General features: G+C 46.2%; 1 protein-coding gene across 2 annotated transcripts in view; it reads right to left on the reverse strand.

Annotated features, from left to right (window-relative positions):
* POLRMT (RNA polymerase mitochondrial) overlaps nt 1-14,650 on the reverse strand; it is a 68,224-nt gene extending 53,574 nt beyond the window's left edge. For both annotated transcript variants that reach the window (XR_013585057.1, XM_078592533.1), the window contains exons 1-6: nt 14,393-14,650; nt 12,235-12,306; nt 10,697-11,184; nt 9,980-10,213; nt 9,087-9,220; nt 700-886 (exon numbers count right to left, since the gene is read on the reverse strand). Coding sequence is in view for 1 of the 2 variants with exons in the window: in XM_078592533.1 (XP_078448659.1) it covers nt 700-886; nt 9,087-9,220; nt 9,980-10,213; nt 10,697-11,184; nt 12,235-12,306; nt 14,393-14,507 (1,230 nt within the window). In the remaining variant the exon portion in view is untranslated. The remainder of the gene's footprint in view (nt 1-699; nt 887-9,086; nt 9,221-9,979; nt 10,214-10,696; nt 11,185-12,234; nt 12,307-14,392) is intronic.
* Nucleotides 14,651-15,024: the final 374 nt, after the last annotated feature.

A 15,024-nucleotide genomic window follows, 5' to 3' on the forward strand; every position in this document is an offset into this window, starting at 1 on the left:
AGTTCCCCCAGAGTTGCGGTGGCGAGATGTTAAATACCTCGCCCAATATGCAGGAGGTCGTGGGTTCGATCCCGACCCTGATACCTGTATATTTGGAGTTCGCATGTCTCTTTCCCTGAGGATTTTTCTCCGGCTCCTCCGGTTTTCCCTCCACATTTAGAAACGTGCGTTTAGAGTATTTGGCTGCTATAAATTTCCACATGATAAGGCACTTTGTTGAGCTATCGTTTGGGGCCAGGTCATTTCTGAAAAAGAGCGATATAGCTCAATGGGCATTAGCCTGGTAAAATAAAAAAACAGTCTAGTTTAGTTTTAGCTTTCTGTTACAGCACATGTGGTTTAAGCTCAAAGACTTTCTGCAATCACAAAAACTGGTTACGTGGTTGACATTTCAGCAACAATTACATTCCAACAATTCCGCCAAAACCATAAATTGCCAATAAGTGCTGCGGCCAAGATACGGTACAGCACACGCAAGCGGCTTGCAAGCGGAAGTAGCCGCACTATCCCACGGTGAATGCGGGCACCAAAATAACCGCAAACGTCAGGACGACGGATCCCTCGGAGTGCAAAGGAGTGCGAGTGGGGCTTCTCAAACATTCAAACGCTCGCCACCAATAGCACCTCATTGCTAAGGGAGGGGGGGTACGTGGTGGTGGTGGGGTGGGGGTGTCAGTCGGGGACCGCCCGCAGTCGTACCAGATCGTAGAAGCGGGCGGAGAGTGGGAATTGATCGAGTGGTCTGGGCAGCATCGCCGTCGGCGCGTAGTCGGGCCGGACGCGGCGCACGGCGGCCAGCACCACCTCGCGCTCGTCCTCCACAAAGTTGCAGTGCGCAAACAGCTGGTCCAGCTCCAGCCCGTTCTGCTGCATCTCGTCCAGGCACCTGCAACGACCGGCCGCGAGCGTGCCATGGTTAAACCCCCGAGCAATGGCGCGCGCTCACCGCCAAATCGTTTTCGCTTTGTCGATGGCTTCCAGCGGCCGTAACGTGCATGTCGTATGTGCGGACATATATGCATCTTGAACTTCTTTTGCGCCGTACGTAGTGAGCCGTGCTACTGGGAGGTGCGAAGTGTGGCCACAGTGTCAAACTGACACGCGTGACCGAGAAGCGTGATCAAATTAACGTCCCGCGACCAACACAGCGTGCGAGAGGTCGCCGTTCAGTGGTGGACTGACAAAGATCAAGAAGAGCGGCGACATTTGAGTTGTACGCAAAACAGCCGGCAATCACAGATGTCACTTACTAATACAGGGATGAAATAAGAAAATAAAAGCATTGTTTGCAGTACTTTTTTCAAACAAAAAAGCAAATAGGCTTTGTGAAAGACAGTTATTAAAAAAACACACATACGTGACAAACTTCCTTTCCATTCATCTCCCTACATTGCCTCTATTTCTATCTGCAAAAGGTGAACCATGCACCCTAACCAGGTCATCTCTGAGGCCTCAAGGGTAGGATAACGAACTTGTCGGCAGGTTCTAGATTTGAAGCTTTCGTGACTACAAGGATTCATACTCTTTGGTTTATTCGGTAAAGTCAAGTATGTTAAAAAAGAAAACAAATAAATTAAATCACGACGTTTCGGAGGCAACACAAGCTTCCGTCTTCAGATGAAACCGTCACAGCAAAATTGCTGTATCAAGTGAAGAGAAGTCCCAAGAGGCACAACCTTATATACTGGTTAAGGGGGGAGGAGCCAGGATGGGTCTCGGGAGAGGAGGAGTTGTGAGATGGTCAGTACTGCTGCTGGAACTGAGCCTTTGTAATGTAGATGGCAGAAGTAGATAAGCAAGCTAGGGTTAAGCCGCCTTTTGTTATGCTGCTGGGTGGGTAAAATTCAAAGCAGGTAACTAAAGTAAAAAAGAAGCTAAACATGATAAGCAACGTGTGGTGATGTTGATGGTGGTGCGTGGAGCTGGGGGTAACAGACTGGTAATATGGATATGTTTAAGAAGATAAATCTAAACTGGCTGTCTATCTGTAAACTGCACGGTAGCTAAAGTTTAACTTGGTTAATTACATCTTTCCAATGATTGCTCAATCTGAATCCATCATCTCGGTTGAAGTTGTCTGTGTTTGTATATCTGGATGGCCTCATGGACAAATCTTTGGTAGTATCCAGGAGGTTTGCAAAGTACCTTGGTATCTGAGAACACAACATCATGCGAGCCAGCAGTATTATAACAGTGGTCAGCCACGGCCGACGAATTCGTCTTGCCATGTTTCAAATCTGACTTGTGCTCGCGAATGCGGTCAGCAATGTGTCGTTTCGTTTCCCCGATATAGCAGTCACCACAGGTACAACTTAATCTGTAAACACCGGGGTACTGTAATTCAGGAATGGCGTCTTTTACGGATGGGCTCAGATCACGGATTTTGTGTACTGTATTGAATCGGACCTGGATCTTGTGTTTGTTAAGAATTTTGTAAATCTTTTTGGTAACGCCTGCTATGTATGGCAACGTGATGGTTTTGATCGGAGTTTCAGGTGGTTCATTTCTGCATGGTGGGAGAAACAGCTTGGCGGATAGTGCGGTCAGAGTATCCGTTCATCTTGAGGGCCCGATGTACATGTTTAAATTCACTGGCCAGGTGGTGTTGGTCAGAGATGCAATGAGCCCTATGATATAGTGTTTTGATGAGAAAATTCCTTTGAGCCGGGTGGTGGTGGGAATCAGGCTTCAAGAAAGAATCTGTGTGGGTGGCCTTCCTGTAAACAGAATGACCCAAAGAGCCATCGGGCCTCCTCTCAAACAAAACATCCAAGAATGGTAGCTTGCCATCTTTCTCCACTTCCATGGTAAATTTGATGGATGGGTGTCTGGAATTGTTATGCAGCTCATGGAGACGTGACATTTATTAATAGTGCCAGGCTAGCCCAACGTTACGTTTGGACAGCGCCGCACATCGTGTTTCAAAGAAAGACGGATGCAGACTGCCGTGGTCAAGATTTAGAGGTGATGTAACCCCTGTGGACCAGAGGTCAGAGCGCTGAGTTGGCACCGCTAAAGATCCTGGGTTGGAATTCAGATGGTCGCCTATGATTAAAGCAGGTTCTCAGACATAGTGAGTCGATAGATTACTCTCAGTGGCCAAGCAGGTGGGAGAGTGCTGCCCCTTACTGTGTCAACCAGAGGTCACTTGAAGGGATCTTTTCTGATGCTGGTCATTACAACATGGAGCACAGCAGCGACTGATGAACTTAGTAACGATCACTGAAAAGGTTGGCTCAAGATAACGTAGTAAACCGAAGTCACGTGCCACGTATTCCGTTTGCAACTGAAAGATATCAGTTTGAGGGTCACAACCGGAAGACACATCAAACCACGTGTACCTACTAGGGCAGACCATGGTGAGATCGGCTCATGTACAAGAGCTGGATCGGTTGAGATGGAGACGGCTTGGCGAAGGCTTCATCTAGCAGTGAACGTTCTGACTACAAATGACTTAATCCGATGCCACCACACTCCTATCAAATTACAGCCCGCAAAAAACCTTGCTTACACACCATTGCAGAAGCAGTCGCAAAAACAAGAACACCAAAACAAATATGTAAACGCCCCCGTCGGCGATTGCGGGCCGGTCTGCCTGGGTTGCCTGGTCACGTGTGTCTGCAGAGATTACAAACGTTCCGCTTAGAAGGACGCGGGAAGACAATCTATCCCCATGTTTTGGGCGGGCCCTCTGGGACGCGTGTGTCACTCAAAGCCCAAGGCATTAATACCCCCCCCACCCCCCCCCCAATTTCTCGTGCTGCGTGGCAAAACAGCCGAAGCCAAAGCCATTTGGCTTTTTTTCTGTGTTGTCCAAGACAACCAAGCTAATCTGCGCACGACAATGGATTACAATTCAAAAGCCTCGTGCTGAGCATCATCCACATCCTCTTAGCTCTTCCATTGTGCTGAGTTCGAAGGTGATTATTCCGAGTGATAAATCCACTGGGATGCACACACTTCTTGAATGCAAGCGTGTGACAAATGAGGGATGTTTTCACTTTATTTGTTAAGCCAAGGGACACATTCGGCCCCACAAGATATTCTATTGACCCACAGCAGCATATCAGCAAGGACAATAGTGGGATATTAGCAAGGACAATCGCGTGAAATGTCCCTGGTCTTTGCAGAAACGATCTGTGGATTCATTAGGGTTCATGAAGCAAGACTGCTGCAAGGTAAAACATCTCTTAGATATGAATACGCCACGTACGGCACACAGTGCACCCCTAGCATTGCACAAGTCACTTTCACACCTGCATTTGTAAATAATGATTGTAGTCCGTTAGCATTGAAAACAAAAGGAAGTCAACCAGACAAACCAAAAGCCGCTGACGTCTCTAAGACAATGAAATATCACAACTTTACTGCACTTCACATGTTATAAAATGATTGTGAAGACATTCAACAGCAAAATTATTCAGATAATGCCAACCGCAAAGTGACAGGAGCTATAAAAAACATCCGGAAAAAAAAATACATGTTTTAAATGGGCACCAACCATGGGATCCATAATAACATCGAAATTCCTGGATAGAGATTAACAAAAACATTGTCACACGTTATTTAAAACACACTGCCGTTCTTTTAGTTAGAAAACTGGATTTGTTCTATCAGTAGACATCATGTAATACAAGGTTGCAAGGCATTACTACAATTGCTCAAGGTGCGGCGTGCCAGTGCCGTTTAATTGAACATACAAACTGCACATGAGAATAATCGTTCGTATTTACTAAATGCTGAATTACATTTTTGTTTTATGTTTTATCATTAATAACAAATCAAAATTGGCGAAAATGCATTGGCAGTGGTGTACGAGCACAGATGACAAAATAAAACTCAAAACATATGTCAATAACACTGCCATAAAAGGAAATAAATATATAAATAGGTCACATTTTGAGCAATGGTACTTCTTCATAGTTCTATGCTATTTAGAGTAGAACCACTGCCTAACAAGTGACCTTTTATATGCTTATATTTAGGGCACTGTTATTGACAAATTTACTGAGTTACTCTATTTTATTAGCTGGATCGGTGTCACTGCAGAAAGAAATCCCACTTCATATATAAGGTTCTGCGTTTCATTAAAATATCAAGTGCTGATGTGTCAACAATGCAGTTTAATAGGACTCAAATTGTACCGCAAAATACAACTACACCTGTGTTATTCCAATTGTTTTATCAATTTATTCTGAAACAATGTTTTTCTATACACATTTCTTTAGGAATAAAACCATTCTTCAGATGGAAAAAAAAGAAGTTCCAGATGTTAACACAAGCAATCATCATCAGGTGTGAAAAACTGCCAGAAAATTTGAAAAAAGTGTCTGTTTTTCACACCTTATGATGATTGCTTGTGTTGCAGTCGAAACGTCGTGAGAATTTTATTGTTTTATATTTTTATTATTTTATTGTTTCCCTTCTACGTGACTTTACCGAAAGAACCAAGAATATGAATCCCTGCGGTCACGAAAGCTTTAAATTAAGGTTTAACACATGTATCAGAAACACGGACAGTGACAAAGTAAATGGAACAAAAGCTAAAAAGTGCCCAAAAAACATGCAAAAGCACTTGCTTGAAATTACACTGACAAACACAAAGATACACACAAATTAAGATATATTCGATCAAATGCAAAGCACATCAAGAGAAGTGCATGGGTTTGGGCAGGACACATCCCAGAAAGGAGAATGGCTGATGGCCGATACTGACGGTGGAGTGGCAAATACGGGAACATGCCCCAGAGGATGAGCACCACAGAAGCAACAACGACAGCAGTTCAAGTGCATGAGGTGGATGGATTGTTGCATCGCAAGGCAGTGACATATGGTCAACAACTTGGGGTGTTTTGAATCCAGCAGTGGATAGCTCATGAATGATGATGATGATGGTTGTGTTTATGGGTACTTAACTTTTTACTTTCGACAGTGAACTGCTGCTCTGGACTGAAATAATTCACTCAAATTTGTTGTCCAGCCGCTCGTAAAATCTCACAATCCAATAGAGCTAGATAGCTCTCACACTGTTTGGTTTGAAATAAACAAATCCCCGAAACTATCAATGCAATGAGAAGAATAAAAAAAACATATTTTCAGCACAAGGATACTCATAAGAGACAATTTTCGAGCCTAAAGTGGCCATCTCCGTGTGCGGACCACGACCATGCGGGCAAATGAATGGGAGGCAGCGGGAATCACGGAGGACGGTGATGGACAGACAGACACGCGCGTCACGATCTGTCCACACCAACACCGGGCGTTCTGACGGCGGAGGATCCGTTTTCCGAGAGCGAGCGAGCGAGCGAGGGGAGACACACACACATGGGGGGCACGCCTGCACCGCAGCTCCCTGCCGACCACTGCACCGCGAGAATACTGAAGAACATTATTATTAATGGGCACAGTAATATATACCTGGCGGCAATCACTCACGCACCTTTTGCTTGTCATATTTTTCAGGCTTAGAAGCGTCGCGCAGCCCACTGATATTTCCCCCCCCCCTGCCGTTTGTATCCCTTGACTTAAAGGGGAGACGTAAATTCTGGTTTGAAAACCCCATTTGAGCAAAATCAAGCGATTGACCACAGAGACAGATATTGGTCAAATGAAGACGGTCCTCTGCCCTCACAAATGTTTTTTCCCTGCACTCCGACAAATTACAAGCAATGGTTTGCTCAGGTCCAATACCCCAGCTTGCTGTATTATTTATGAAGTAAGGAACTAGGTAAAGTCTTGAGGAGCAAGCGATCCATCTTCATCTCAGTCATTATTCATTAGGTGTTTTCAATCAAAGGCATGTTGCACATACCCTTGGCAGCAAAACAGCTATGGCACATTTTGCAATGTAGCTACCACCTTTAAGGAAATGTCAACACGCCTTCTGTTCCGATTTGTACCGCTGTAATTGTCAACCAAACAAGCAGTCACACGCAGTAAAATTTTTATTTTTTCTTCAGTCGAACAACATCATTATTCTGGGAGGCATATAAAGAAGCATCTTTGCAATTTTGCATCTAAGCAAGGCATCTGTTCGACGCATATTTGCACCGTAACAAATAAAACGTGCATGCAACCTGCTGCTGCTGCACAAACAGGAGTGTGCGCCGCACTTGCGAAAGGGCAGCTTTGTAATCAGAACGACTGCAACAGAACATAAGTTAGAGTAATTTAATTAAGCACCAGGGTGGTTAAATCTCCCTACAGGTGGTCTCCCGTCGATAGTGCGCGTCGTTAATCCAAAGCCATTTCCCAAGACAGCTAAACGCGATTGCCCACTGGCTAATCTTGTGGGAGGAGGTCATTTAAGTGGAGAAAAAGGCAAAAACACGGGCACATTCCACATGGGAAAATTCAATATAGCCATCACGAACACAACTAACTCAAGTGCACGTGGTCCCTTGCCCTTCTACGACCCAGCCTCAGCTGTCCCCTCGTGCCACTCTCAAATGAGGGAATGAACAAAATTGGTGGCATGATTCGTTTTCTGAAACGTTGCCAAGTGACAATGTCACACGTCAAACATTAAGATAAATTACCTTTGTATACACATTACACCAATTGCAATCGAAGGCCAGCTTTGGGTCCATTCACTAACACCATGTTACGCATCACTTTGTTGATTTATCCACAATGTTCTACACTCTAGCTACTTAATGCAACATTATTCTTGAAGGGATGCTTTAGTCCAAAGTCAATGACTGTGACTGTATTTTTTTTGTCAACGGGTGGAAAAATGGGCATGAACCACCAAGCTTCCCAAGCCCTCACTACAAACGTGCCAGAGACAAAAATATCGAACTTGCCTCATCTCTGACCACCTCTGCAAGGCTGCAATTTGCAGACAGCTTTCACAGCGGATGCACCTGACAGATGCACCAGCACTATGACCAAATCACCAGAAATGCGCCCGATCCCATCAGATTACAGAAGCAAAGGAGGCTTGAGTCTGAAGAGTGATTGGATGGCAAACCTCCATCCACAACACAGGTGTCATAGGCTGTTGCAGGGCTATGTTGTGAGCAGCAGAGTTACTGTCCTGTACTTATATACTCCAACAGCTATGCTTCCCACCATCAGATCAGAGGAGTGATGTATGGTAAAATAACCCCAGTAACCCACAGCATGGGGAGTCCCCATCCACCAGTCGATGGACAAAGGAATGTAAAAGAAGATGCACTTCAGCACTGCTCTACACGGACAAAGAACAACGCAAGGGGCCACCACATCGGGTCACCTCCCAATGACTTCAGTACATGCAAACATAGGGCTGCAGACATCCTGATGCTCATGCATCCTTTGGCTAAACTTGACATTATCAGAGTAATGGTCTCGGGTTCTCATGAACACAGCAACGGTGATTTGTTACACACAAAACCCTTGCCTGCCAAGTGCTGCATCACTGGTATGCGCCACCATGCCCCAAATGTGCATACAGTATTTATATTACGTGGTGGTGCTAATGACGAAGGTTGGGCTGTTACGAAATAGTGAACGTATAATTAACTAGTGGAGAGATCCCAACACAGATGCACGTATAGATTGTTTGACCTAAGGCTACATGAAAACGCTTTGTCTTGGCAAATACCTTCCAAGTTAATGGAAAGTGCATGCAGGATGGCGCCGACGGCAACTGCTGTTGTTGCCCCCTGCTGTTAACGCACGGTCAGCCACCAACAGCTTTACACCGCATGCAATCATCGCTTCGGTTACACTCAAGCCATTTTACCCCTAAAGGCTTTTCTTACACAACCGCAAAAGGCCACATTGCAGTGGCTCAGCAGCCGCCGAATCACACAAGCCTCTCACAATATGGCTTGTATTGCTCATATGCGCCAAAACAAACTGCCTCATACCAGTGTATACTGCCATCTGCTGGCACGCCGTATCACACAATGGAGGGTGAGTAGAAACTGGTTTGGCAAAGAAACGGCCGATTCGAGACGAGAAACGCTGCATAACCACTGCCGCACTCAAAGTTCAACAATGTATGTTTAACTTCTTTCGCACCGTACGTAGCCAACCGCGCTAATCGGAGTTGCGTGTGGCAGCAAGCGAGGCATATGTTGGCGGACGCGGTGTCTCACCTCGCGACGACGCTCTGCGCAATGTTGGGCACACGCCCCATGCACTCCAGGGCAGCGGCGTATGACACCAGGCTGGGCTTCAGGCCGGCCTCACCAACCATGGAGAAGAGCTTGGCAATCTTGAATAGAAATTTCTGTACGATGACACACACAATGTTATCAGTCGCTGGTTCCGTAAGACCAGTAACGGCAATCAAGTTTGGTTGGTCGTGGTTTAATGGCCGGCTGCCTAGCTAACAAGACAGTAGCCCAACTAGCTTGTTGCGACTGGGCCTGAGGCCTGTTGGATATAAGAGGAAATTATATCTAAAGAAGATATACATGGAAGACCCAGTGTAGAGATCGAGAGACGGCATATTAAGTGGTGGTTCAACAAAAGGAGTGGAGTGGACATTTCCAGAACATAAATTAATGGATAAAGACCAGAAAGGTACACCCTCACGTGAGGGAAAATTGCATAAAGACGAAGCCCCAAAATTTAGTTTAATATAAAACCTTGGATTGCGAGTAACTTGGTCTGCGAGTGTTTTTGCAAGACGAGCAAGCAATTTTTTAAAATAAATATTAATTTGATAAACGAGCGAGGTCTTGCAACACGAGTAGTACGTGTTTACGCTTTGTCTGCCGAGCGTCACGTGATCACAACTGATACACGAGTGCTTTGGATTACAAACACGTTTCCAGAACGAATTATGCTCGCAATCCAAGGTTTTAATGTATAGCCGCGCCACATTCACTTCAACGATCTAAACCCGTACAACATTCACCATCAAATACAACGTTCAACGTGAACTAATTTTTCTCACAATGCAACGTTTTAAAGAACATGAAGGAGTATATAAAGCCGTTTGCAACACGGATGAGTGTGGAAGGTGGAGAAAAGTTGGCCTTTCCTTTTTGGCCCAGGCGCCCATCATTACGTCGTAGATCTGCATATTCAACAGCGAGCGCAAGTTGGGATCCTGGTGGTAGTGCCACAAGTATTTCTGCGCACGCTTCAGCTCGCCGGAGAAGAGGCAGGCATCAAGGTAGCACAGAAGGCGGTCACGGAGTTCATCCGGATCATTCTGCTGCCTCTCCTGGACTTGCGTCGCCCCCTCGGCCTTGTCCTTTACTACAACCACCGCCTGTCACACACACGACACAGTGGCTTGACAATTAAAACTGTGGTCATTATCCAAAAATGATGTTATTTGTGCGTCTCACATGACGTAGGGAAGGCCGATTGAAATTAAGAGACAGAGATCTTGCTTGCATGTGTATGTGTTTGTGTCCCACATGACGTCGATTGAATATAAATCAGAACTCCATGAAAACAAATATAGCCACTGTTTTTGTAGATCTTGGTATGCTGTTGCATTTATATGCTATATAAATATAAAGTGGGTTGTATTGTAAAAAATTTACGGGATGAAAATAGTTTAACACATGGGGACGAAGCTGGTGGGTATGAAAATTGTGTGAAGATACTTAAGCATGCCCGCATTCTAAAACAGATTACACAACGGGTAACTAACAACTGGAAACCGTGCATTCCACCAGTGATGTTGTCAGCTCAACCACTCCACACATTGTGCTGGTTCAAGATTCAAAGCACATGCAGGTTTTACCTTTGCGTCCTTGAGCTTCGCGTCCACCTTGGAAGCATTTTGATCGAGAGCAGTCTGCTTACGCGGCCGCTCTAACGTTTCTGCAGACGCTGCAATGGCTGCGTGAGGAAGGGGCGCTTTCCGTGCAGACGCGGCGTCGGACAGCGATTCAGTGACACCATCCCCGCTCGCCTTGGTAGGCTGCTGCCGAGAGTTCACTTTGATGGACTTTATCGTGGACTTTGACTTGACTGTGCCCGTCTTTGGCTGTGCGGGACGACTTTGTTTGCTTGCGCTGGGTTCACCTGCATTGGGTTTCACCTTGGTGGGTTTGGAGGCACTGCCTTCGTCATTACCCTTGACCTTGTCAGCACGCTGCTTGCCCCTGGAGCAACTCTGTTTAGTCACAACGGCTTGTGATTGTGAAGGCAAACTCTGCGCAGGTTCGCGGGTGGATATTTGCTCCACCACATATTTTCCTTGTAGCTGGTGTTGTCGTGCCTTTAAAACTGCAAAATAAAAGTGATTAATAATTTCCATCTTTCCAAAGTGTCCAAACATGTCTTGACCCATTTGAGAGATCATCTTCCACAGCACATTCTGCTCTGTAAAATTTATCGATTCAGTTAAAAATAATCATTTGATTTTCCCGACGACTGACTCACATGCATGCCTTTCTTTGAGTACAGCGTCCTGAGGTTCCATTACATCACAGAGATCATTACAAATGCAAATGCTATTCTAACTGCATCGTATTAACACTGGGGTGGAGCTGTGGTACAGTGGCTAGTGACCTGCTCTATGAACGCAGTGACCTAAATACAATTCCTGACCATGGCTCACATCAGTGTCAGGTGAAATCAGAACCGGTCCCTGTCCTCCCCACTTTCCTTCGCCAACCCACACTCATCAGCAAAGTAAAGAATGCTAAAACAAAACATTCCATGAATGGAATGACTTGGCGTGGAGATGGCTTCATTCAACAGTGGGTTGAACGAAGGCCTCTCTCCACCGCGTCATTCATGGATAGGGGAGGCCTTCACCCAGCAGTGGTCTGAGAATAATAAAAACATTTTATTGATTTCATTGTATTTACACCACGTGACAGTTAAGACATGAGTAAAAACAACTGGTTAAATTGTAAGCAATGTACACACACATGGGCATGGAGCCTAATGTAGGGATAATTGTTTTTTTACCCTTTTATCTGGCAACAAAACTGACACCTTTTTTACAAGGAGTCATGTTTGCGGTCGTAATGCAAACAAAAAGAGACGTGCGCCTTTTGGCGTCATCTGGTCCAACACCATGTGAGATGAGGCTCTAAGGAAAGCTGTCTCGGGTGTGGACCAATCAACTTCAAGAACAGTGCACATACATTATCAGAAATATGTTTTTTGTTTGCATTACGACTGCAGGTATTGTGGTCTATGCAAACATGACTGCTTGTAAAAAAGGTGTCAGTTTTGTTGCCAGATAAAAGGGTAAAAAAACAATTATCATGTTTTTCTACTGGCAAATGAGGTTCCAATGGTCTAATGTAGGGAGATCACACTCACCCTGAAGCAGCTCCCGCTGGTACAGATGCTTGAGCGATGGTGTGGAGGAAGCCCTCTTTAGCAATGTCGCCTCTGTCAAAACAACAGCAACGTTCATACCGTGTGGTTGAACTTGAGCAGTTGCAAGTGAATGCCATGCATTTATTAAATGAAATGTACAGTGTCAATCCCGCGCTTATGGCATTCTGACCCCATATCATCATGGGAGTTGCTTGACCATATTTAATCACGCCTGGTCAATGCAAGTTGGTGAATCGGGGAGCATAGATGTTGGAGCACAGTACAGTACAATAATGCTCTTTGCTACAATGGCCTCTACTGTCAACGTCCTGTACGCCTTCACCAACCCGCAATTACCAGCGAGGAGAAGTATGTTCAATGAATCTCCAGGACGCCTCATCCATCAGTGCACTCGGCATGTGTTGGTGAATGGGTGCTATGCCCACTCACGCCCTCTGGCGGCCTATGTAGATCACTCTAATTGTGCATATATTATATTGTCAGAATATGGTTGTTTGCATATTCACTACAAGTGCGGTTAACGCCGACTTAATTCCTTGCAAAAGGTTTCTATTTGGTGTTTGAACATCTTAACACCTGTTTTATTGGCCGAAGGGTAAAACCAATTCTTTTTTTTTCAAACTCTGAACCTGCCGAAAAGGTCCCATTTTGTAGCTGCTCACCCCGAGCTATGAATACCCTGGCAGTGCATTGCCCTTGTCCTGTTCGCCTTTTGGCGTTCTCTGGTCTGACACTGGTGAGACGAGGTCCTAAAGAAGGCTGTCTCTGGTGTAAGCCAATCAGTTTCACATACAATGCATATATTTCATTAGACCTCCTTTGCCAGTACCAAAATATAATAGGATTTTTCCCATTTTTTTGTCAACAAAACTGAAACTTTTTTTTACAAGGATTCATGTCTGCATTAACCACAATACTTGCAGTCAAAATGCAAACAAAAAACACACTATGATAATATATGCATTGTCCTTGAAACTGATTGGTCCACACCAAGGGACGGCTTTCTTTTGAGCCTCGACCCAATTGGTGCTCGACCAGAGGACGCCAGAGAAAAGGGGAAAACCCCTATTACTATTATTAATGCATATATTATCAGAGCATGTTTGTTTGCATGTTCACAAGTACGTGCGGTTAACGCAGACGTGATTCTTTGCAAAAGGCAGTGGTCTTTGAACATCTTGACACCACCGTTTTATTGACAGAAATCATCAAACCTATTGTTATTTTTTTCACATTGTAATTGTGTTCCATTATCCTCTGGTGACCTCAAACAACTGCGCTGTGGCCTGAACACAAGTGGCCGGTTACCTCGAACACATCGAATGAGATGTTTTCCCTAGATCTGTCATTTGAAACGATACAAGGGAAATAATTATCACCGGGCCACTGACATGTCGGAGCATACTTCACCAGCGTGGTTAAGTTTGTTCAAACCCCTACGACACGGCGTAGACAGACCCTTTATCCAACAGTTTATGATGCTGGACATTACTTAATTCCAATACAGTATTGGACAAAGCCCTACCCACGTCGTGAAGGTCATGGGGGGGGGGGTGGGAGGTCATTTGGCCATAGGGGCCGGCCATAAATGACGTCACGCGATATTGGACGATTTCTAACCCCCCCCCTTTCGTCACACGGCGTCACAAAGTCAGACCCACCTCAAATATGACGTCACAAAGCTCTGCCCCCCCCCCAAAACCATAAAACATGCTTCAAATCGCTTTAAACTAGTCATTGTAGTGCGTATTTAATGTGGCGCTGCACTCTGATGTTGTAGGAGAAAACATTTATTAAAAAGTCTATTTAATTAAGTAGAACGTGTTGTCTATATTACTTTAAAGTTGCGCATTTTGATGTGACGTCACATTTCTCAAACCCCCCCCCCCCCTCACACACCGTCACAAATGTCTGAACCCCCCCAGGTGCGTGACGTCATTTATGGACGGCCCCATACTTGTCAATGCGGGCCGATGAAAGCGGGCGGCACAAACGCAAAAGTACAACACAACGTGGTTGTCGCACTGCCCCCCCCCCCCAACTCCGCGCTTAAGAGCCACTAACAACAACAAATACACCACCACCATCACCACCACTACCACCCACCGACTGTATAAACTCATCGCTTTGGCCTCACCGGGAGCCACGCGAAGGGCCGCGCAGCCCAGACACACGAACACGCGGCCACCGCCTGGCCCAGCGCCTGCGCCCCACGACCGCATCTGCTGGCCAAGCCGCGTGAGGCAGAGCATGGCCGAGGCCGGCGGCGGCGGGGGGGGATGCCGGGGCGAGGGGGTTCGTGGGGGTTCAGGAGACGTCGTGACGGGGGGTCACCCCCTGGCCCCGCAGCGTGGACATCAACAGCACGTGGGGTACAGTCGACGAGGGGGAAGGGGGTGTGGGGTCAACTTTGACCCCACACCCCCCAGCGGGTCACTTTACATTTCGTAGCTCGCACACACCGTTCGCGGCATCCCATTGGGTGGACGGGCTGAGCGCGTGACGACCGCCAGAGCGCGCCCATTGGCTGAGAGGGCCGTTCGCGCGCTGATCCGCTGTAGGTAATACAAAGCGGGGGTGGGGGGTGTGGGGGGTGAGAAGCCCAAAGTCATCGATGGAGTCGAGCGAGTCGATGTAGGGGGTGGGGGGAGCACGTGGAGGTTGTCAAGATCACACGGCAACGTGGTGGCGATGTATCGATTATCTTAAGAACGTTCACGTGTCAAATCAGGGGTGGGGTGCGGTGGGGGGTAAGGCAACCAAAACAAC

The sequence above is a fragment of the Lampetra planeri genome, chromosome 3 (assembly GCF_965212315.1).
Source record: "Lampetra planeri chromosome 3, kcLamPlan1.2.h2, whole genome shotgun sequence".
NCBI classification, from domain to species: domain Eukaryota; kingdom Metazoa; phylum Chordata; class Hyperoartia; order Petromyzontiformes; family Petromyzontidae; genus Lampetra; species Lampetra planeri.